This window comes from Pezoporus wallicus, unplaced genomic scaffold, assembly GCF_028554395.1.
Source record: "Pezoporus wallicus isolate ANWC-B61680 ecotype Strahan unplaced genomic scaffold, APGP_CSIRO_Pwel_v1 contig_7684, whole genome shotgun sequence".
Lineage (NCBI taxonomy): Eukaryota > Metazoa > Chordata > Aves > Psittaciformes > Psittacidae > Pezoporus > Pezoporus wallicus.
Genome location: NW_026642638.1, coordinates 202,128 through 226,420, shown reverse-complemented (window position 1 = coordinate 226,420; position 24,293 = coordinate 202,128). Strand labels below are relative to the sequence as shown.

The 24,293-nt window shown below is 38.6% G+C and overlaps 1 protein-coding gene across 2 annotated transcripts in view; it reads left to right on the top strand.

Moving 5' to 3' along the window:
* Nucleotides 1-2,935: 2,935 nt before the first annotated feature.
* Nucleotides 2,936-24,293, top strand: part of GABRA2 (gamma-aminobutyric acid type A receptor subunit alpha2) — a 57,976-nt gene continuing 36,618 nt past the window's right edge. Inside the window, exons 1-3 of one of the 2 annotated variants that reach the window (XM_057431059.1) lie at nucleotides 2,936-2,981; nucleotides 4,035-4,122; nucleotides 6,599-6,714. In XM_057431059.1, the coding sequence (XP_057287042.1) occupies nucleotides 4,052-4,122; nucleotides 6,599-6,714 (187 nt within the window). In that variant the 5' untranslated portion in view covers nucleotides 2,936-2,981; nucleotides 4,035-4,051. Of the gene's footprint in view, nucleotides 2,982-3,287; nucleotides 3,424-4,034; nucleotides 4,123-6,598; nucleotides 6,715-24,293 lie in introns of those variants that run through there. The other variant, XM_057431058.1, reaches the window with a different exon arrangement.

Genomic DNA, 24,293 nt, shown 5'->3' with positions numbered 1-24,293 from the left:
GAGATGAAATTTTTTTTTAATGCACTTAAAAAAAAATCCACTGCTATATCACATATAAAAACTGGATATATCACTTCAGTTTTCACATATATGCATCGCTTCACTTAACTCCAGTGATAATTGTTTTTACCCTTACAGCTAAGAGTGTTGCTGGCCTAGATATAAGGGTAAGGATTATTCTAAAGCAGCACAAACTATATGATGATTACCTCAATATGCCAAAATTTTTGTCTGGAACTGGTATACTGCAGAACATACCCCAGATCAGCATACTGTGTTAAGCTCTGCTCAGCACTACCTGATTATGTTCACCTCTCCTGTGATTCTACTACTTCTAAACTGGAAGAAGTGCTTACAAAATGTCACATACTTGCCCTGCTATTCAATTTGCCCTCACAGAGGTAGTAATTCCAATCTCACAGAAGTATTGTGAAACGTCATTTATTAGCATGTGCAGAGTTTGAGATCCTTGGCAAAGTGGAATAATAGGATTTTTAGGTCCTTTTTTTAAAAGCTATTTTTTAATATCAAAATAGTGATTTCATTCTATTTATATATTTCAGTAAATACAGCAGAAAAGAAATAAAACCTTTTAAGTAAAATATTTTGTTTGTACTTTGAAAGTAACAATTTGTTACTGCTGCCTTCCAATGGATTATTTCAAGTCCTATTCAAGTCAATGGCATGACTCTCCACTTCCACCAGGGCACTTGCATCCCCGGACTCTATCACAAACCCCGGTGACATGTTGGACATTGTCTATGACTCAGAACTAACTGAAATTAATTCAATAATGACTTAAATCATTCAATATCACTCCACAGATAATAACACAGAAGGAAGGGAGAGTTCCCTTTTGACTGTGCACTGGAGGGGGCTCAAGTTTCTAACCAATAAGAGCTAACACATCTAGTGTTTGTGAGCCATGCAAGCACGCTCACAAACGAAGCAAAACAGTAAAACCCAAGCAATACACTTTTCTTCTCAAATGCCTTCCAGCTCGTTGGCAGCATGGGCTTTAAGTCTGTGCGACTAGCATAAAGAACCTGCACTCTGGCAGTAATTATATTGCTTCTGATCTCTCACACCCTGTCATAGTAGTCTGTCCCTGCACTCAGCTTCCCGGTGATTCAAGATACCTCACAGGGCTGTGCAACTTGCCTGAAATGGGAATGAGGGGTTATATTCAAGTTTCTGATAGTTTCAAGGTATGTGGTTTATCTAAAGTGTGACTTCAAGGCATGAAGCTATGGTAAATCTCAAAGAACATCACAGGCAATATTTGTGATTAGAGACTCAAAAGCAGCACATTTTTGTGGGGGAAGGCTTTGAGCACAAGCTCATTATAAATACATATCTACCCCATGTGCCTTTTGAAGAATGACAATATGTTATCACAGCAACAAGGAGCCACTGTGACTGCTTTCCTTAACAAATATGTTGTTCTATTTTTTGATTCATCTCACATACAAAGATTAGATTCTAGTTTCAGTATTATGGTTACTTGAAGTGTCATTTGGGAAGGAATGCTATGAATGCCTGTGGAAAAAGTTATTCTGCTTCTATTATGCAATGTATTTCACATAAGAATAAATCACAAAGGCTCTTCACTTTAAATGATTTTTTTCTTTCTGCATACTTATATTTGTGAAGTCACCCTTTCTTAGGACAAATAGTTTACTGTTGAGGGTTGATTCTGCCTTTAGTGTCAATTGTTAATTCCTAATACATGGGGCAAATCCAAAGAAGCCTTTAGGTTGACCACAGATCACACAACAGAGGTCTGTGAGCAGAGCGCATTTTCACATGTGGACAGGAAAGATGAGAGCCTCCTACCTCAAACACAGTCAGGGTTAGATGACTGCTGAATGTGTGTTCTTTTGATTTTGATTTTTGCACTTGAGCCCTTGTCTTTGTCATTTCCCACAGTCTAGACTGTCATTTTACTGGTTATTTAAAACCCCCAAAATCCAGCTTGCTGTCTCTCTCTATTCCCAGTCTTACTGTAAGTTATGAAATATCTCAAAGTTGGAAGTAGCAAATTATCTTGACAGCCCAAGCACTTTTCTTCCTTCTATTGTCTCTCATTGCTCTGTTGTGGAGCTGTTACTACACTAAAGGAGAAGAAAAACGACAGGACCTCCAGGTGCAAGCACCACAGGAAACAAAGGAAGAACAGGAGAAAGAGCGGGGAGAAGAATCCCCCATTTTTTTGGAGTTGATTCTGCATTCAACTGAAGAATTCTATGTAATTTTTTTATTTTTTTTTTTTTTTTCCCCCCACCATGTCTGCACATGCAACTTCACAGGTTCATTTTGGAACTGGTAATGATTCAGAAGCAAACTTCAGCAAAACAGCTTCAGTCAAAACACAGTAAACAGGTAGGCCAGTGATGCTAAGAGAGTAACTGAGCTGTATTTTTAGCAGTTCATAAATTGAAAAAAGATAGATGGGGATTCGTTTAAAAAAAAAAATAATAAAAAGCTGCAATGTTATTGTGTTATTGCAGGTGTTATTTAATTATTTCCAAGTTAACAGTGTGAAATGGGGGTACACTAAATATAACCCCTCATCTGTAATTGTCAAACCTGTCCTGATCTACTTGTGCTGGAAAAGCTAAAATCAATGTGGATGAATCCTAGCAGGGGTCCAGTTCCTACCAGAGAAGGGCTGCGTGTAAGAAAGCAGGGCAGCGCGCTTTAGAAGGCAACACAGCCGAAAGTGGTGCCATCTGAGCGGAACAAGAGAGGCTTGTTTTCTTGGCTGCCTACATCCTGAGCTCACTTTAAATGACAGACTTCTCTCCGCATTTCAATTAGACTGTGCCAGTGGGCAAGCGGGGAATATTAATGAGGCAGCCTCCGAGGGCCACGAGGGCGGGAGCCGCGGTCTGCGAGTTGTTCGTTCCCCCCCAGCAGACCGGAAAGGGCGCGGGGCCGTTGTTGGGGTTGTGCCCTGTCACACCCGCGCTTAACAAGAGGTGCTTAAAGGGTCGGGAAGGGCCACAGGGAAGGTGGTGTGTCGTCCTGGGGATCCCCCGGTTTATCGCTCGCGCACAGGCGGAGTTGTCGGGCAGGCTGCAGGCCCGCGGCTGAGCCGCCGCTCGCCAGGGTGACTTGCATCTTCCCTGCCCCGCACGCCCTGGGGCGCACCCGCACCCCGCCGTCGCGCCGCGCCCCCTGGGGCAACTCCGCGCCCGCGCAGCCGCCGCCCGCGCGTGCCGGTACGCGCAACCCCCCCCCCCCCCCCCCCCCCCCCCCGTTCCCCGCCCGCCTCCGCGCACCGGCACGCGCGCGCCCGCCTTTCGGGATCCGCTCGGTCCTGGCCGCGCTCCGCCGCCGCCCGCCGCCTCCTGCCCCGCTCGCTGTTGGCACCCTCCGCCCCGTTCCCCCCTCCCTACCCCGGCCGCACGCCGGCTCCAGGTACGATCCCCGGGGGTCCCCGCCCTGCCCCTAGGAGAGCTCTGCTGCCGACCGCAACTTGTCGCCCTGCGGGGCTGTTACCCCCCGCCGGTGTACTGCCGAGCAGCTGTCAAACGTGCTGGGCGGCCGGCGGCGGCGGCGGCTGGGGGCGGCTCGACCGCGATCTCCGCACCAAGCCCCCGCGAATGGCGTGACTCCCCCCCGCCGCCCCCCGGCTGCGGAGTGCCGTTGTGAGGCGAGGAATGGTTAAACCCCGGCCCTTTTGTACATGCGGGTTTTTTTGTTGTTTTTTTTTTGTTGTTGTTGTTTTTTTATTTTTTTTAATTTTTTTTTTTGATTCCTTTTCGTCTTGGGGCTTACGGAAAAGGAAAGCATCTGATGCGTCTGCTCACATGCCACTTTTGATCATACGTTGCCTCTTTGCACAGAGCAAGATCGTTGGGAAAGATGGAGATACAATAAGTTGCTAGTAGTGAGAAGTGCTGCAGAAACCCAGTAGGTTTCCTCTCTCCACCGAAGTGACATATTTTTCCTCGGGTTAAGTTGAAAGCACTGCGTGGCGGAGACTGACTGTAGCTGAGAGTGGGTTTGTGTTTTTCTTGTACGGTTAGGTTTTGCAGGAGCAGCGATGAAGAGGAAGCTGGTGCTCTCCGAGATGCAGTTGGTTCTTCTCGTTTTATTGGTGTGGCTACCAACAAGGTGAGAGGATGTTTAGTTTTCTTGTTCCATACAAACATGTATGTTACAGTCTGCTAAAGGTAAGCCTGTGTGAGAGGTTATGAAAGTATGGTGTATAGTAATGTCATAAAAAAATCTTTCTTGGCTCTTTGAATGCAGTCTTACATAGTTTCCGGACTAAATGCGTTAGAAGGTAGTCTAGGGACCGTATAAGCCTAATTGCTTGTCCTTAAACAGTTTGTGAATAGATGTTTTATTTCACCATTAAAAAACAATTCCTTTAAATGCCTTATTGAATCTTAAAGATTTAATGAAGTTACTGTACCACTGTGATTGTGTACCATACAGAGGAGTTAAGATGGAGACATAGATTAGTCAATATAGCAAATCACAGTCTCTAAATTAATGCTCGCATGGTTTTTATTACAGGCATGGCATTTTTTTTGGTTTTGCTTTTTTTTCTTGATCAACATAACAGAATTCAAAATGATACTTAAGCTTTAAACCTCTAGGTGGAGATAGCATACAACTTCACAATCACATACAATAAAACAATAGCCTCATTTGTTAATCAGCTTTTCTTATGTTAAGTTCTCCATTTCTAAAGCGACCACATTAGAGAAAGTAATTTTAATCACCTAATAGTTTGGTGTTGCTTACAGTCCCTAAATGTGCGATTAGTTGTAGTTTGTAACTTGGGTTCACTTGCTTTGGTTCTGACTGCGGTAGGTCTTGCCCTGCACTGGTGAGTGTTGTAAGTTAAATAATGCAAGTTTCCTATGATTTTAAAAAATCTGCATTTATTTTTGTGTATTTCCTAGCTAACAAAGCATTTCCTGAAACTATGTTTCCTATTTCACTTCATGCTTAACTCTGGTGCAGTATTAGTTGAGTCACAGTGGGCCAGATCCTGCAAACCCTACTCAAGTGAGTAATCTCACTGACGTCAAAGAGACTACATGCGTAATTAAGGAGTTCATGCCTGAGTAAAGTTTGCAGGATTCGACCCTAATTTGATATTGTATGATCTGATTTTTTAGTGGTATCTCTGAGATACAACAGTTCTTTTAACTCAAAAGAAGCTTAAAAAATGATGGAGACAGTCCAGAAAATAATTAAAAAAAATAAAAAATGACTCACTGGTAATTTAAGAAAAAAACTCACACATCAGTGAAATCGCACATGACATTTTGGAATGGGCTTCGTAAGTTATAAGATCTTGGTCAGTTCTGTGACAGAAAACACAGACTGCAATGATTTACATTTAAATACTTCCTCCATGCTGTTGAATTGGGGACCAACATAAAGCCCTGCCTTTCATCTTTTTATAGCTTGCTTTAGGGAAAATGCCACCCAAGCCTACTTTTGGTTTGGAGAAGGAAGGAAACATTCTTGGTTTTATGGCATTCAGGATGCCTTGATCAGTAGTTCAGGTTAAAAAATATAGATGGCTAGAAAAGGTTTAGATGATGAGTGTAGCACATGATGCTTTACTTCTGGATATTAATATTCTACAATTAAGCAGGTAGGATTGATGAGCTCATGCATTTCACATGCATGGTGCTTAAAATTGTTGTCACGGTAACATTTACTTGTGTGTATCTTTCTGCATGGGAGTGTTTCCCTAGCAGACAACAGCTTTGGTCTGGGTCTCCAGATCAGCACCACAGCCAGCAGGGCAGCAGATTCATGCTCCAGCCCCTAGTGTTTTCTATAGATATATGACCCATGAAGGCTGTAACATCTCGTTCTTCATCAGGGAAGTTACAAACAGTTGATGATCTATAGATTGTTCCTGATGCTTCATTTAATTTTTTTCTATCCAACTTTTACAAGGTCTGTCTGCATCTAGTGGAACGTCAGATACTGCTTTTATAACAAAATGTCATTTTAGTAACATGAAATCAACCCACAGCTGTCCTGCAGCTTGCTAGTCAGCATCATTGTTCCCACCCACCAAACACTGACATCAGAGGACTCCCTGAGCATGATTACTGGAGTTTTCCCTCATGTTCTTCTAGTCATGTACGTTACATGACCATTGGGTGGAAGCATATCCACAGGATTTATCCAGAGATAGAGTATGCTTAGGTGAGGACAGCTAGGATAGAGCTGGAAGGAGACAGTTTTGTGTGTGGGAACCCAGGTTATCTGTCCAGGAGTGACATGCCACTGAGGCCTGGGAAGCTCTTTTAGACTTTTGTGCCTACACAACCAAATGTGTTAGTGGAGCTTGAAGTAACACCCATGGTAGTGCAATGTTGACTAGATGTAGAGGCTACTGGAGAATGACTTCCTGGAAATTTTAAGTAGTATATCATCTACTTTTATGTTTCTGAACTTGTTATGTACAAATTGTATATTCGTATACTTGTAACTACACCATTCCTGTTGGAGGGCAGAAAGTTAAGTATTGAGGGCCAGCCTGCAAAAACTGCATGTTGAGTGTACATTAAAACTTACATAGCACTTTCTAAAATGTAAAATGTCCATTTAGATCAGTGCTGGCTGACTCCCTGGAAGATGAAGCTAAGAATAACATCACCATCTTTACAAGAATTCTAGACAGACTTCTGGATGGTTATGATAATCGTCTCAGACCTGGATTAGGAGGTAATAAAAACAAAGATTGATTAAAAAAAAAAAAGCTTTAATGTTCAGATTTTATGCAGTGATATTCCTTCAGGGCTTTTTTTTTTTTTTCCCCAAACAACTGGTATGTATCTCAAAAAATTATTTATAACTTTATATTCACCCAGCTGAATCATGTGAAGTTTGAGGAAAATAGCATCTATGAACAGAAAGGAGGAAAGGAAGCATTTTCACACATTTATCTTAAGGAGAAAAGGAACACAAAAATCTGGTGATTTAACATAGTAAAACAGAATGAGAACAAAAATAACATCTAAAGCTGTTATTCCAGTCAGGGAATTCTGGTTGAACAAGGAATGCAGGCTTGATTCCCTGCAATGCGATGAACGTATGTTTTCAGAAATCTGCACAAGTGTTTTGTGTGGTGTGTGCACAATCCACATTTTAGATTAATTCCTTATTCCAGTAAATTCAATGGAAATGTTGTATTTTTTACTTCATTGGAATTAGGGTTTTGCTGATAAATAACATTTTCTTTCTGGGTACCTTGCATGTATTTGGGCATTTGAAAAAAAACCAAAACACCAAAAGAAACAAGGGAATATTAGAGGGTAGAGATCACTGCACTCTTGTACCATGACTGTCAGTTATTTCTCAAAATGTCAGTTCACATTTTCATTTCAAAGCTGTATGCTGGCTCATATAGATGTGTAAGCAAGAAATTTAAGCAATTTTTGGTGTTGGAAGAATTAGAATCATAGAATTACTGTGCAAAAAGGTCTCTGTGGTATGGGGAGGGGCAGAATATGTTGGGTTTGATAATATTTTATCTACTATTATTGTTTATCTGCTAGTGATGCTAACAAATGTAAATGTTCATGTATCAAATAGAAAGAACACTGTTATTATCTGTAACAGTTTTGGTAATTGTCATTTTCAACCTGGAGACTGTTTAACTTGCTAAAACTGATTTTAGTGCAAAATCCCTGGGAGCCATTTCTATTCCTGTTGATTTCAGTAAGATCAGGCCCAAAGCTAGAGACCTGCTCTAACAACTCTGATCAAATCAGGAATTAGTTAAAACTCACAGGTTTTAGCCAACCATCTTCCATCCTGACCTGTGGCTCTGCTGCTGTTCTGGTTCTGGAGAATCTTGGTTTACAGCTGACACAGCAAAAAGTGGGAGCTGGCGCTGGCTGGAAACCACTTTCTCATATGCATTAATCTTAACCTAGGATATCTTTTTATTTCCATTTCTGGACTCTGCACAGGGAAAACATGAAATATTTTATATTTAAGGACTTTTTAATTTAGGTGATCCACAGAAGGAGACTTGATGTGAGAATTTCTATAGTGGTGTTTTACACAGGGATTCAATTAATTTGCAAATTACCTGAATTTTAAAATTTAGATATAGTGTGAGCATACAAATGCCTTGCAGGTGACTTGCAGAAACATTTTATATCACAGAGCTCATGTTTAATTGGCAGAGCTTTTAAAATCCTGGGTTTTATTAGAAAAATAATGAAGAATTCTGTTCTTGTTTGCCAAAAGGACCGTGCCATTTAATAAGAGCAGTCTGCAGTTCTTTTTCATATCATATATACTTTTCATATTAAAATATATGCTGTTGAAAATAATTCCAAAAATTATTTTTATAATGGATTTTTATTTTAGATTTTCTATTAAATCTATTTCAAAATGCCTCCCTCTTTTTCTTTGCCAAGCCTCCTAGGTAATTAAAATATACTTTGGGAGCATAAAAACTAAAAAATTAACATCTGTTTGATGTTGGTGTACATGGCAATCAACCCATGCAGAACATGTGTGAAATGAAACTGTGTCATGCACATTAAACCTTGATGATTCATGATACATTAATCTTAATCTGCAAGAATACTTCAGTGGTGGATGGGCTAATTCTTGTAGTTCAAAAGAATGCTCATAGAAGCCAGTTGTGATAATCCATGGTCTGACGTGTGCATAGTAAGTCCTCATAGTTTCTAAAAGTGTTGTTGTATAGACTGCTGCATCTTGAACATGTCACATCATTAATTTAATATGCTTACTCTCAGTTCTGTTCCACTTGCATTTATATGAATCTGAAAGAATTTAACTGAAACTAGTACAGCATTTACTTTGGCACAGCAGCTTGCATTATCCTGACTACAACACTAGGACTGAGATCACCCGACCTAAAGTGCTGCAGCAGAAATAGGCCAGGGTCTGAGATGGGTTCTTCTAAGGTCTTTTGAAAGCAAGAGTTTTTCACCAGCCCACTTTCACTTGTCATGAAAGACATTTTTAGAGATGACTTACGGCAAAAATTCAGCTCATTGCAAAGAACTATTGGTCTTTTAAACATTAGATGGAGTAAAACATTCTGTTAAAAACAGAAATGTTTTTAATAATGAAAAGTGTTAGCTTCGCATTGGAGTTGTATGTAGTTACTGACCAACCAAACAGAAATGTATAGGCTCCTTCAAAGACTCTGTATAAATTCAACTAAGTAATTGTCTCTTTGTGGATTTGTTCTTGAATTTATAATTAGTTTTACTGGCAGACTTGGTGTGAGTACTTACAGTATGTAACTTGATGCTCTTCTGAGACATCAGTACAATTCAGAACTGAATACTATTTTCTATAGACTGTTAAGGCAGCTTTAACTTTTACTGATGGTGCAGCTCTGTCACAAAAACAGGTTTTGGCTGTTGGCTGTTGGTAGTTCTAGGAGCTGGGATCCTTGAACACGCTAGTGATGAAATAGCCTGCAAATAGGTGCGGGCAGGGAAAATAAGGCATTGCATTGTCCCCTAAATCCAGGGACATCTCATATGAATTAGGTAATACCCTGACCTGCTATGTTGATGTGGGTAGGCATGAGAGTATTCAAGGGAAGATAATTTTTAGTCTGTAATCATTTTATGCTAAGCACAGGACTGGAACACTTGAAGGCCAGAGCTATCCAAATTTATACAACTTGAGGATCTTTCCACAAACTGTGGTCAGTCTCACCAGCTTCTGGAATGGCATTCTTATTGTAACCAAAGAGGTGAATTTGGGTTATTAAGGAAGATCAAACAGTAGGTAGATGAAAAGTAAATACCACTGTCTCACCAGCTTCCATTTTGAAGGATCCATCTCTGTTGCAAGATGACTTTCAGATGTTCTAATTGCTTTAAACAAGAATCTCCATTGTGTTTCACTTACAAAAATGCCAAAACCTGATTTTTCCACGATGTTTTCTAAATAAATTGAGCAGTAAAACTGATGAGAACTGAGAAGGATTATTACTATCAGAGAGATGATGAGCAGTGTGTACTTAAGGGTATGATCATTTATCTTTGCAGCACTGAATATATTGTTGCATAAAATTGGTGTAGTAGCACAGAGCATTAGATTCTGGGATAAAAAGTTGTACGATGTATTTACCAATATGAGATAAAAGAAAAAAGCAATTTATTTCACAGAAAACTTTTCCCCCACCTCACCAGATCAGGAGAGCTATATATACATATGTATGTGTATGTGTTTATCAAAGAGTTGTATCTCTTCAGTTGCCAGGAAACAAGGCCATGATCACATGCTTGTAATTGGGAATATGTTAAATTTAGGACAGTATATTTATATGTCTCTGTGATTCAGAGTTTTAATCAGCTGTAAAAGAGTTTGTAACTGCAGCAATCCCCTAGCTAGTCATTCAAAACTTAGCAGTGTTTGTCAGCCTCATCATGCTTAATACACATTCAGAATACCCTAGAAAAAGGTCCTTCGACTATTTTTGCTGTAGAACACTACAGGAAAGCTTTCATTAATGTTTTTAAAGGAAAAAATGCAGGTCCCCTGCTCAATTCTTGTTGCTTCCTTAGCCCGTCTTTGCTCTAGTTTAATCTTTTGGAAATTGTAATCTCTCTCTCCCAGCGCTAGTGCAGAGCAATTCAGAGCAGCGCTTGCACTTTCTGAAAGCCCACTATCTATGTAGTTATGCTGGGATACAAAGGAGTAAACTACTGTATGCTCACTCTTGGGCATACCTGGAAGGGTCACATGGAATCTGGCTGTAACAGTGCTTTCAGAAGAGTCAGTGAGAAACTCAGATTAATTTATGTCAAGAGTTGTGGATAATGTATATTGGCAAAAAGCATTCCTTGTAAAAAATGGACAGCAATAGAGAGGAGGATATGAAAATCTCATTTAATTAGTTATCCAGGGCATGCAGATGGTGTTAAAATCCAAGAACAGAACTAACTCAGTAGTTATAAGCATTCTGGGGAGTGAATCATTAGGAAAGTGGAAGGATAAAAAACCCTCGGAAGCTGTTGTGACACTGAAGAACAAACCAGCAAAAATGCTGTAGGATAGGATAGTGGCTGAGGAGCTAAACAAAACTTACTTACGTATGTATGTATCTATCTATTTATTGGAAGTCTGTGGATAAATCAGCAGTGAAAATACCAGAGTCTTGTGCAGTCTTGCAGTTGTGCAAAGAGGTAAAATGCTATGCTTCACCATAGTTAACAAAAATCTATAAGCTTTACTGTAAAGTTTATATGCCTATAAAGGAGCTTGTCTGGAAAGATCTCCCAGTTCGCTGAACATGTTTGTTCAGTATATTTTTATTTTTATTTTATTTTTTTTCCTCTTCCTGTCTTATCATCAACATTTGCTTCTAATGCTTGAAATACTGCTGATGACACCATGGCTGAATTAAAGTTTTGCTTACTTTTATCTCAGCTACAAGGAAGACGTGAAAGCAGATACTGCAGATATCTGTGAAGCTTATTGAAGCTCATTGTAAACCAGACTGTTGGGATTGTTTCATTTTTCAGCCGGATTTGATGGGCTGAGACAAACTGCCATCTTTCAGTGATGAATGTATTCTGGATTATTTAGAAACTGGTTGAAAAGCAGTGTCCTTGCTGACACCCAAGATATTCTGCTGTTGACTGCTTCCCACTAAGGCCTCTTACCATGTTACATAAATCTTGCAATGAGTTTGCTATCCAAAATACAGAGCTGCTTCTCGCTCAGGCTGACTAGTTTTAAGAGCCAGGTACCAAAGGACTACAATATTATAGTTCCAAAATTTTTATTACCCTTGTGAAATGGCAGAATATGTCTAATGCCACCTGAATTGGAAATATAATTATTACTTAAATAATCTAACTCTGAAACATTTTCAGAAATGTTTAAATGCATTAAAAAATTCATCCAGGATATCTTTGGGGGATTTTAATGGATTTAATGGGTTTTTAGTAGTGGATTTTAACCAAGCAAAAAGTGATTTTAAAATACAGAAATCAATGTATATCTTGCTTACAATGAAACAAATAAGTTGGTCATTCTGTAGCAACGAAGACATATTTTGTAATGCAAAATTAACAGTATTCTGTCTCACACTAAAAGTTGAACTTCCAAGATTCTATGATTCTACTTGCAAACAGTATCAGGGAAATTCCGTAATGTTTACTGCTTTGATGTAGTCATGGAGTACTCAGTTTCACATATCCTTTCTAGAAGAAGCACACAGAAAGTTACGTTTCAAATATTTCTTTAATAATGTATACCAAAAAAAGAGTCATAACTAAAGAACATAAGAAGGAAGCTATAGAGATCTCAATTGTACAACCACGTAAATATGTTAAGAAACTTTTGGTGAAGAAAATGCTCCATCCAAGGATTCAAGGCCAGGTTGAACAGAGCCTTGGGTGATACAGTCTAGTGCAAGGTGTCCCTGCCCATGGCAGGGGGGTTGGAACTTTATGATCTTAATTTGCTTTCCAACCCTAACTATTCTGATTCTGTGAAAAACTATTAAATCGTCAATAATAAAAGCATTAATGCTGTTTGAATTCTTAGGTTTAGGTATATTAGACAATATTTGGAATACACTGTCCTTCACTGAGTTGGAAAAATAGACCTTAGGAGTATTTTGATTTAAAGAAAATGGTAGTTACAGCATACTGTGATATGAGTAGGCATCACTGGTTTAGTGATGTTATTTCTGCTCATGTGACAGCAACCGATATTTAAGCAAATAATCATAGAATCATAGTATGGTGAGGGTGTAAGGGATCTTAATGATCATCTGTTTCCACCCCCCCTGCCAAGAGCAGGGACATCTTTCACTAGACCAGGTTGCTCAAAGGCCTGTCCAATAATGAATAACTTACTTTCAAGACAATTCATTGTCAAGTCTTGACATTTTATTTTTAATGGAAACTAAAACCTTGTGATTTAGTAGACATGCAGAACTCCTTCAGCTTCTTTGTGCAGAAAGGTTTGGGTTTTTTTAAAAACTGAGCTCTTGCAGCCTCTACTGGCAAATATGTATTTATTTCCTGTATTTTAGCACATCATAAATGAAAACTGCTGTAAGACACACCTCTTACTATGCATTCTATTTTGCATAGCACAACAGGCTTCTATGCCATTCAAGGTCTGATTGTAGTGAAAATGATGTAACAATACTATCTTTTATTTATGAGACATAATCTAAAATGATAAAATAATGGAGAAATATTAGTTTTTTTCCCACCTCCTTAGCTGTAGTAGGCAGGGTCATAACTATGGCAAATGATGGTGATTTTCAACACAGTTGCAGATGTAATGGCTACTGAGTGGTGGAACTTCTGTGGAGGCACTCAAAATTTGACAGAATTTTGGGCAACCTGATCTGCCTTCAGAGTTGTCTCTGCTTTGGACCTTGCAAAGGTGATTTTTAAACTTACTTATTATAAGATTTCTTGACTTACAACCAGCAAGACATTGAAAATAGCTGAAGTTTTCCATTTTAAATGGCAAGTGTGAAAAAAAAATAGAATGTCAGTTCTGGAAGATACAGATGAATAAATATACCTGTGTAGATGAAAGGTTTATACTGCCTACGGACAGCAGAATGTGCAATGTTATACAGTTCCTGAATGTATTGTTCATAAGCAATCCACTGTCACGAATAAAAGTTAGGGTAAATCTGAAAGATCTGGAAAAACACAGAAGCCTTAAGCTTTTTTTTATGGTGTTCACCTTGGATTTTCTAACATTCAGCAAAACCGGGGACTTGACTAACGAAGTGACTCTAGCCACATTTTTCCCTCTGTCATCATAACCTGGAGTTCTGAAAAGGGTTAAATATAGGAAAAGACAGTATTTTAGAGGAGGGGCACTGTACTTCATGGAATCATTCTCAGTTTACTTTGTCATTGCTGGACAGGGTACAGGGAACTGAAAAGCTGAACAGTGCTGTATCCTAGAGCTCAACACCTCCACAGGATGCACCCAGGAGCCTCTAAACCCCACCCTTCTGAATTGTCCTGATGGAGGTGTTAATTTTTGTTCTGTTTTCATGTCTTTTCCCTTTCTAAATACCTATTTCATACGTTCTAGAAAATGCCCAACTCTTACTTAACAAAAATGTAATGAATTTATTTTACTCCATCTAAGCACAGCTTTCCCCAAATACCGTGACATGTAGATGCAGCTATAGAAAGCAAAGATCCTTCTCTACCCACAGATTGTATGGCATTCCTTTTGTGCCAGTGTAATTTTACTGGTGGTGTTGAGTGGTTTGAGAAGATCTGTTGCTTCTGGCAGTATTCCTGACTACATATTCCTGCAAGAATAGCAGTACCACCATTTTGTGACCTTCCTTAACAATAACCTTTTCAACGCACAATCTAGTGCATCTGATGTTTAGAATTAGTGGTGTGTGGAGAGAGGTATTTCATCAACAAGGATAATGGAGAAGGACATTGTAATTGCCTGTACATTAAAAATGTGTCTGCTTTGCCTTTTACAGTATTTTGGTCTCTACTAACTGTTGATGTTAGCAGCTTATATTAGTGGCTACTATTAGTATCTAACAGTAGCTTCTAAAGACTCCCAAGAAACAGACATGAAATAAAACATAACACCGTTTTCAACAAACTAGCATTAGGATAATACAAGCCAAGGCAAAAAAAAACCACTCTGAGCAAGGAACAGGGGAAAGGGCAGACCGAAAGAGATGGAGAGTGAAGGAGGGAGATAAAATGGCAATACCGAACATTGGCTACTTTTAAACAACTGGCATATTAAGACAGCTGAATGAGTTTTTTCAAATACCCTTTGGAAACTTGATAGTAGAATAATGTAAACAGTTCTATCATTATGATATATATATGTATTTACATTTCTGATGTTAATGTTTTTCAACAATGAGTCATCTGTCTCAAGAAGCAGCTATAGTGGATAACATTTTGTGTTGCTGTACAATTCACCAACCTGCTAAATTAAAGCATCAGCAGAAGATTTTGAATTAATACTGTCAAAAGTCTAATAAATTCTAATGATAAGAATCAAAGCACTTTAATATGCTAAGATTAATCTTTAAACACATTTTTATAGCTGTTTTTTTCAGGCTAGCACTCAATCACAAGTGAAAGAAAGTTTTGTTTACTACTGTCATTCTAATAATAGTTTGCATTATAATGCAGAGTGTGTCAGCACTAGTTTTCTGAAACTGTCTGTATTTCACTAAAGTATGATTCTGCCAACCTTCTGGAAGTCATGTTGCTATTTGGGAACCATTTGTGTGATTACTTTGCAGCGCATGGCTCTCAATTTACATTCTGTAATTCCTTGCCATATGCGAGGGCTATTTAATAATTAGAGTAGTTAACTCTGTGAAAGCAGTGTAAGTCAATTTCCCTCTTACCTGGGATTATTGTGCACATCAGAGGACATGAAACACTTTATTAGAGTTGTGTAGCTGCAGTGTGAGGTTGGATTTAGTTGCATCTGACCAAATTCCATTTATTTTTTTTATGCCCTTATATATTTGGTCCTGCACATGCATTTTTTTTTTTGTTGAATCAATAGAGATCATGCATTCTAATCTGTAATTTGGTTGGTAAAAACATGGATTCCCCATATTCCATCTGCTTAATTTGTGTTTTTACAAACTATAAATTATCTTGTAATCTTGTAGTGTTGTAACTATTAGACCTGATTGCAATCCAAATTCAGTGCATAGACCACTGATCTTCACTCTGTTCTGACCATACAGTTCAGTAAGAATAAGTTTAAAACTGATCGGTGCTGTAGGACTACATGTCCATCGTATGTACATCATGGCTTTTCTCACAGCAGCAACACTAAAATTTTGTATCTGAGTAAATACAAAATGTACATGAGGGTGAAGTAATGGGGAGGTATGATCTGCTATTGGTAATGGAACAGATCCATGTCTCCAAGCCCCAGTACAGTGCTCTGTTTTACAGGTCACATAATTTCTAACACAGATTTGACTTGAGTGGAGAGGTTTATGCAGAAGTCTACCTGGAAAGATGACTTCTATATAAGCCGTTTTTTGAAACTTCTATTTTTTTTTCCTTGGAGTGTTTATAGACTGCTTGCATTTGTGATTTTTCATGTGAATGTAGTTTCCTGGAGTTACCTATCTATCTGCATTTAACACCTTCTTCTGTTTTAATTTTAAAAGTTGCATCCAGTTGTCTTCTGGTACATTCCCTGCTTTTTCTTTCTTGTATTAATTTTCAGTTGTCATAAGATAACAGGTTCTTCAGATGACTTCCATCAGGAGACTGGGAGTTATTAGAGCCATCCTTTTCTATTCCCTCAAGCATATGAGCCTTTTAGCGGGACACTAGAGAGCAGAAAGGGAATGGAGAGGCAAGGAGAGTGCATTTGTCTAAGAATTGAGAGGGGGGTTGAAGGGGCGATTCCTGCTCTAAATGAAACAGCCTAATGTTTTAGATACTTCCTTCTGACTGTCAAAAGGCTCCTGTAGATGCCTTTTTATTCTCATTATTTGAAGTAATTTATGTGTTTTTCAAAATTTATAGGCTCACTGAATGAGGAATGAAGTCCCTCTGGATGAGAGGAAGCTGAGAAGCAGTTGTATTATGGCATATATAAATGAGGAAAACCAGGAGTTTGAGCCTTAGATTCAATGGGGTGTTGATAAACGTCCTCTATCATACTGAGGGCATGCCATAGCACTTCATGCACTGTCCTTATCAGTGTCCATAGTATTAACTGAATACCAGTGAACTTCTTTCTACTAGATCTTTAAATGTTAACTTGGTACTGCATTACTTCATGCAGTTTCTGAACAAAAGGGAAGATATTTTCCTCCTGGAAAAATAAATAAATAAATATGAGAACGGAGAAGTATAAATGCCTGTTGTTTGAGATAAGGGAATGGTTACATCCATAATAATCCCTTCCATCTGCTGGGTGCTAAAAGCTGTTAGAATTCTTTATTTTTTTAACAGGCATTTTGTATTTAGTTGCCTATTGAAAAATGAACAGATAATCTTTTTATTACTGCATAATATGCTATTTTTAAAATAACCAGTTGTTTTAAAATAATATTCTGTGGTAGATGCTGTCTGCTTTTTCACAAAGCCTTAGTATCTGCTTAGAAGAATACACACTTTAAGAAACTGGGTTCCAATTAAACTCATATTTGGCATTGCTTCAAAGAAAAAAAACACACCTGTTCTTTATTTTTAACTTGTTAACCCAACCCACAAACCTGTTAATTTAATATTAAAAGCAGATTCTTGTCCCAAATGTATAGTTTTTCCACATACAGCAGCTTAATGGGTTCTGAATATTCCAGGGATGCTCCCATGAACAGCCAGAGGGGAATTCTCTTGTCACAGGCAACCATAAAAGACAAATTTGAGGCTGCTTAATCTAAGCCCTAGGAGTATCCTGGGAATATGTTTTAGAGGAGATTCTGGGAAACACTGCTATCTGTAAAGTAGCTTGGAGACATTCAAGTGACTCAGCTGTGGGACTTTTTGAGTGTCACAGTGCACTTCTTGTAGGCACATTACACAGCCTTAATCTAAGACCTTGTTTTTTTATTATTAACTAGATGACAGAAGAGTAACTGACAACTCTGGAACATGTTAAAATGGGATTTAAAAAAAGACCAGCCCTTACTCTCCATGTTACTATTTTTTTGCTCATTTGGGGGTACTTGTTTGATTGGAGTATTAATATGATTTTCTGTTGGTTCAAGCCATGAACTTGTGCTTTGTCAGGGCTCCTGTTTAGTAAGAAGCTTATTATCCATGACCAGCCCGTGGGTTGTCCTGCCAAACAAAAAGATCTTAAGAATAAAAAAAGCCCAGGTAGCTTGGCAGCCAGTCTGATTTGTGCTATACCTGAAACCCTGTACCTCTCTTCCTTCTTTCCCTGCATTTCAGCAACTGTGGGCATCAGGGAAGTTTAAAGAAAAAGTATGCTTAACTGTTCTTATTCACCCTGGGTATTTGGGGTGTTAAGATACACACAGCCTCCTGCTGATTTTGGTAAACCCATGCTAGCTTTTTTTGAGACTATTAGGGCAGTCTGGATAAACATTAATTTCCTATACCTTAGACTTAAAATAAGAAATGCTGGCTGGTTGATAGAAGGACTAGAATGCTGTCTAGCTTTTTTTAACAGTTTGTCACAATCTCCTGAATGCTATTATAGAATTTCATAAAGTGTTACCTATTAAAAATATATTTGAGGCTTCTGCTGCAAAAAATGTATTGAGTGCCCACTAATACATGCCTCTATTAAATAAAGGCACTACCTTTTTTCTGTCATCGGTTCCTGTCATGCTTGAATGCAAAGTACAAGGCTAGCAAAGATAAAAGAACTGTAGCTCCATTTTTAATGACCCTACAATCCTGGACTGTAGTAACCAGGCACTATACATGTACAGTAAAATTAATCTGTCTGAAAGGATTATAATTTTCAATGCTTTCCTAAATCTGTTGATTTCTAGAGGAACTCCATCAGTGTTTGGGACTTAAGAACATGCGAATTTCATATTTTGCTGATAGCAGCAAGCCTTGGAAAGATGCTGACCTTTAGTGACAGTGAATGTTTGCCACAGAACAAGCAAGACTGTTCTTCCCAGGGCATCATCCCAGTCTCTGTCAGTTCCAAGGGGACAACGCTTTTTGCCATGGCTGACCACAGAGGAAGGTGTTCTCCAAAGGCTTCCTCTGACATTGGCCATCACCAGGGGAAACCCTTTTCACTGACCTCAGTGGGTTCTAGTGTGCTACCCAAATCTTCATTAAATAATTAGCAAGGGTAATAAGGACTGCGGCAGTGCCTGATTCAGCTTAGAAAAAGTAGTGTTTAGCCAGAAGGTGAAATCCTGTATGTATTATGTATGTATTGCTACAGTTCCTTGGTCATTCCAACGTGAGTTCTGCAGCTGTTTCACATGTCCTTGGTGAGAACGACTTTGACTTCCGATGTTCTTCCAGGGATTTATGAGAATTTCTTTTTTTTTTAAGGTTTGGAATATAGGAAGGCAATGGAGAAGAGCTGCCTTTCATAGCCTGTACTTTCACCTCCAAGTTGACATGTTACCAGCCTAAGCCAAAGTGGTTCCTGAAGTCAAACTTGAAGATAAGCTAGGCTCAGTGATCTTGGTTAAAAAAGAACCTGGGCCTGTGTAAGAGGAGATAAACAAGCAAATAAGGTAGCAACTAAAATCAAGTTAGTCAAGAGCCACTGTGCAATGAAGGCCTATCTTAAGCAGCTCAGACTTGGCCACTTCGTCACTGCAAAGAGAAACTAGAAGCTGCTGCTTTTTAAAAATGATATTGCTGTTATGGGAACATGTGTTTTGGAGTGCAGGAGGGGCTGGCAGAGTGAGCTTATCAAATGGGATAAATTATAAATGCTGTGACTTGGAATAAAACACAGATTAAACCGGAAATTAATGTAGAAGAGTAATGCAGCAGAATTTTACATGGTCTTGCATGACTCCTAAGTACCAAGGTCATACAATTCAAACATTAAAAAAAAAAAAAAAAAAAAGAATATAAGTTTCTAAATCTGGAATATTTTTGGGAATTGTTCTGCCTTACTATGCAGGTGATTACTGCCTTACTATGCATGCTATGATTTCCTTTCTAATAGCACAAGCGTCTAAGCAGAGTACATGGAAATACAGTTGCATGGGAATAACTTTGCCATCCCTACTTATGTGATGGCACTGATTCAGGTTGGTCCAAATAATTACTGCTCCACTTGATCAAAGACTGCTCCCTTCCATTTCTAGACTTGAGGGCTCATTCTGTTTGTCTTTCTCTGTCACATTCTTTAGACTATGCTGGGTCAGTCTGGTTCATTTTAGCTTTATTGTGCTCATCCAGTTGATCTAAACAATACAGGAGTCCCATTTGTTACTCAGCCTGGTTATTATATACAACCTCTTTGCATCTTGATGGAAGCTGTAGTGTCTAGAGGGATAAGGTTTAGTGCTGATGTTTTATTTTTCATTTGAATGCCATGCAGTTTTGGTTTGCTGCCAAATGCGTTGTGTTAGCTAAGTTCATTTTACTTCGACCTGTTAAGTAATCCATCTCAGCAGGATCACTTCCAGCCAAACTCAACTATGTTTTCACTTTCATGTTTCTACTGAACATTTTGTGCAACTCCAGCTTGCATTTGTTGTTTATTTTTGAGCTGAATGCTTTTTAATTACTTTCTTTTTTTTTTTTTTCTTGGTATGGATCTGAAACTGTGTCTCCCACTTTTCCAGCTCTGTTAACTAGACACAGGGCTTTTGATCATTTTGATAGAGTGGTTTCTTCCACTGGAGATATTTTACCTTTTATAAAAGATCTACATATCTGTCAGAACATGGAGCGAGACCTATTTTTTGTACTGCTGGATACAGAGCCATTCACAGTCTGGCTAGTCAGCCCCATACAGACTTAAGGCTTAGGTTTGGTAGTGCCTACATCTCCTGGAACCCAGGTATTGTGCAATTAATTGCTTCAAACAGTCAGGTCTCCTTTGTAAAACATGGGGAAAGCTAGGTGGCTTGGCACACCTCAGAAATGGTGTGGGCATAGCCTTAATGTCTGCAAAAGCAGTTCACAAGGTCAGTAAACTGAGTGCGAATCTGTCAACTAGTTAAAAAATGCTGAAGAGAGACATGCAGCTGAAGCTTTTTCTTACCAACACAGGTGAAACAGCCAAGCTTGGGTGAGAAAACATAACCAGTCTCCACTTCATCTGTCCACAGTGGTGTGCTTTCTCTACAGCTCATGCCATTCCTCCTTCCCTGAAAAGAGCCATGAGTGTAGCTGATACCCTGGGATGATGGAAACTTGTGGGAGAGCAACTATTGTCAAGTGCATGCTCTGATTTAAAGCAGAAATATGAACTCAGGTTACTCTGTGTCAGGGTCTTTCCTGACCACAAAGGTGAATTTTCTAAGGGCATGCATCATCAGTCTTTGAAAGGAGTTGTTCTGCTTTGTGTAAATTATTAGCTATGGAGCAGAGACTTCAATTTATGCCTACTACATCCCATGAGTACTGCTAGGCTGTGGAATCAGTCTCTTGCTTGATTTCTTGCTTTCTCTCTCAAAGTCTTTCTGGCACAGTAAATTTGTAATTATTTATAGTCTGAAGAACTCATTGGGATTTGGTTGAGAGCCAGTTCTTTAGGCTGCTTGGCAGTAAAAGGGTATTTTTTCTCTTAAGGTGGAAATAAAAGCAGCCAGGGAATTTTAGGTACTGATAGTGTTAGGAATTTGAAAGTAAAGGGGGATTCAGATATCGTGCAAAACGGAGCCATTATGATCTGGACAACAGCATCATTCAGATTAACTTTTATTGATTTAAGTGGAAACTTGGAGCCTGAATAACTTTTTGGAGCTTGTCCAATATGCTTAAAGAGATAATTGGGCACCAAAATCAGTCTGTAGCCCTATCCTTGAGTGACTTTCTCAAACTCGTGGAGGAAGCCTACAATAAAGTTAAAACTGTACCTCAAATGTCACTTGTATCCAAGGCACTTAATTTATAGGACCCTTTGGGAATGTGTTTGGTTTTGTAACCTGAAGTAATAAGATTTGTAAATTAGAAGTTTCTTGGTAGTGAAGAAAAAGTAGCAAAGATAGTGTTTGTGTATGTGAGTTTGTGTATGTGAGCTGTACTCTTTTGAGTGAGAATTAAACCCTAAGTCTGTCATATGGATGTGAAAATTATCTTAGTAACGTGTAGATGTATCACTCAGCACAGAAAGAACATTTTAATTTTCTGTTCACTAGCTGGAAATAGTGCTTTTCAGGTTGCACCAGTGTCTTAAATACATGACAAATCTCAGTATTCACCCTACTGTGGAGATGTATCATGTTATCTGAGTTGCAGGTATGACTAAATTTCATTCTGTGCACATTTTGTGGGTAACCTAAATCTACAAAGATGTTAGCTCAGCTAAAAATGTATCTGACAATGTTTTTGCAAGTCATATTTTTGCTACAGAAGAAAACTATGTTGACAGTTAAGCTAGGTTAATGTGTGTTTTTTTGATGGTCAGAAACTCTGAAGGTACAACTACTTTTAACTGGATTTTTGTATTACAGTAAATTCTTCCTCAAGTTTAGATTTTCTTGATATTTCAGGCCAGCTGTTCAGCTAAATTCTAGAAAAATAAATACTACTTTTCTGAACTCCAATTCGAGAATGGGCTTATACTCAGAACCAGGTATTTAGTTAATCTAAATGACATAATGGTATTTATTTCAAGAGTATGGTATTGCTTTACAGGGTTGCCCACCTTCGTGACTTCTGTGTAAGCCTTTGGGAAGGACTCTTCTAGTCTTTGCACGGAGCTATTTAGTATGTGGTGTTATGTCTGTTATTAGATGTAAGATATTGATAGGGAAATCAGTTGGGGTCTGTTAGCCTACTTGCTTTCAATTCCTCTATCTTCCTCCAGAATATTTTCTCCAGAATATATTCTTGTTTCAGTCAACACCATGAGAAGTCAAGTACAGCGCCTGATTCAGGTCACATTTACACCAAAATGAATCAAGAGAGCAAATCTTTGTAGTAACACTTACAGATATTACTAGGTCTTACTGGTAAGCTTACTCTACATACGCTTCATTAAAGATGGAGATTTGAAAGAGAAGTCTACTTATGGTTCATATTAAGAAATTGTCTTGCTGATAGTTTGAGGATAGGCTACTGGAAGTAAAGTGCTGGTGTCGAGGGAAGTTAATTTGTTTTTTCTCACAGCTGGCTTAAATTTACAAATTGGAGGTGTATTGTATAGGCACATATGGCTGGATAATGAAGGAAGATGATAAGCTGTTGGACAGATAAAACTGTCACATAAAACACCAAAACCAAGTATAAAGAAGAACTGGCAGAACAGTAATTTGAAATATTTGCATTCCTATGGATTTTGCTGTTCTTGCAGCTTCACATTACATGACTTCCTCTGACCCCCATTCCCTGGCAGCCAGAGAGTGTCTTGAGCTGTCAACAGACATGCTAAGGAGCTTGTCAGATAAGGACAGCATGTTCAGTTGGAGCAGTGTTTGATGGATTAAGACCCTGGCTGTTTCACCTGTGCAATTTGTGACTTGTATTATGAATGACAATTTCAAAGCCTTTGAGCAATATTGCCAAGCAAGCCCTTGGAGACCATATTACAACGTCAGAACAATGTCAATTCCAATTAAATAATTTTTTATAGCAAAATAATTAAAGTAACATCAGGCTTTTGACAGCATTCCCACAAAACCTCAGAAATCCTTAGTTAAGGCTCCCACAGCACTGCGACTTGACCTTTTTCATTTTTTGTTGACATAATTAAACAGCAGTAGTTTATTTTAAACTTTTTTTTTCATGGTGTAGCAGCCCTTCAGTTACAGCTTGCAGTGTTCTCCTGGGTAATAATTACTTCACATTTAAAATTATGTTTTTAAGAAATTGAACTCTCTATGTATTCTTTAAAAGCTCTGTCCCACCAAACATACTTCTGGTGGTTTTGGATTGCCTCAAACAGAACGGCTTTTTTCTTCTTTTTTTTTTTTTTAAGCTGCCCAAACCCTGCATTTGTATTTTTATTGACTGAAAATTCAAGTGAAATAAAAGTCCAACCCAGTTTGCTAGCCTGTTTTCTTGTGAAGGTAACTTTGACACATTAATGGATAATACGGCTAGCTTCTTGCAAATGAACATTTGGAACCTTGCTAATGGTCAACTCTGAAAACTCTCAATGATCACATTCCTTATTTCTCTTCTTTTAAACACACCTGGAACAAGCCATTCATCTTTTGTCACTACTCTCTGCGAAGAAAGGATTGTCAATTATTTTGTTCAGAAGAGAGAAGGAATGAGCAAAACACAGGTCATTCTGGAATCTGAGAAATATTTGGAAAATTTATTTCAAGAAAGATAATCTTGCCTCAGAGTTCTTCAGGAAAGGGAGAGCTCTCAGGTGTCCCCAACCTTGCATGTTGAGCCCAGGACAAGACCCCACGTTGCAGACACTGAAACTGCTTTAGAGATGCAGGTACCCAAGAAGGGACATTTGAAAGAAAGCAGGACTTTTGAAAACTGCCTGGCAGACAGCAGTTCAAAGGAACTCATCCAAATAGAATTGCCTTTATGGAAATTTCCAATTTTGACAAATTGGTAAATGATGATGAGAAACCTTTTCATCCAACTTCTCTGACCACCTGCATCTTACTTAACCTGTGATTGATATAGACTTTAGCCATCTCAAATTCTCTGCCAGGCAGCCTACATCAGCTGAGCCAGTTC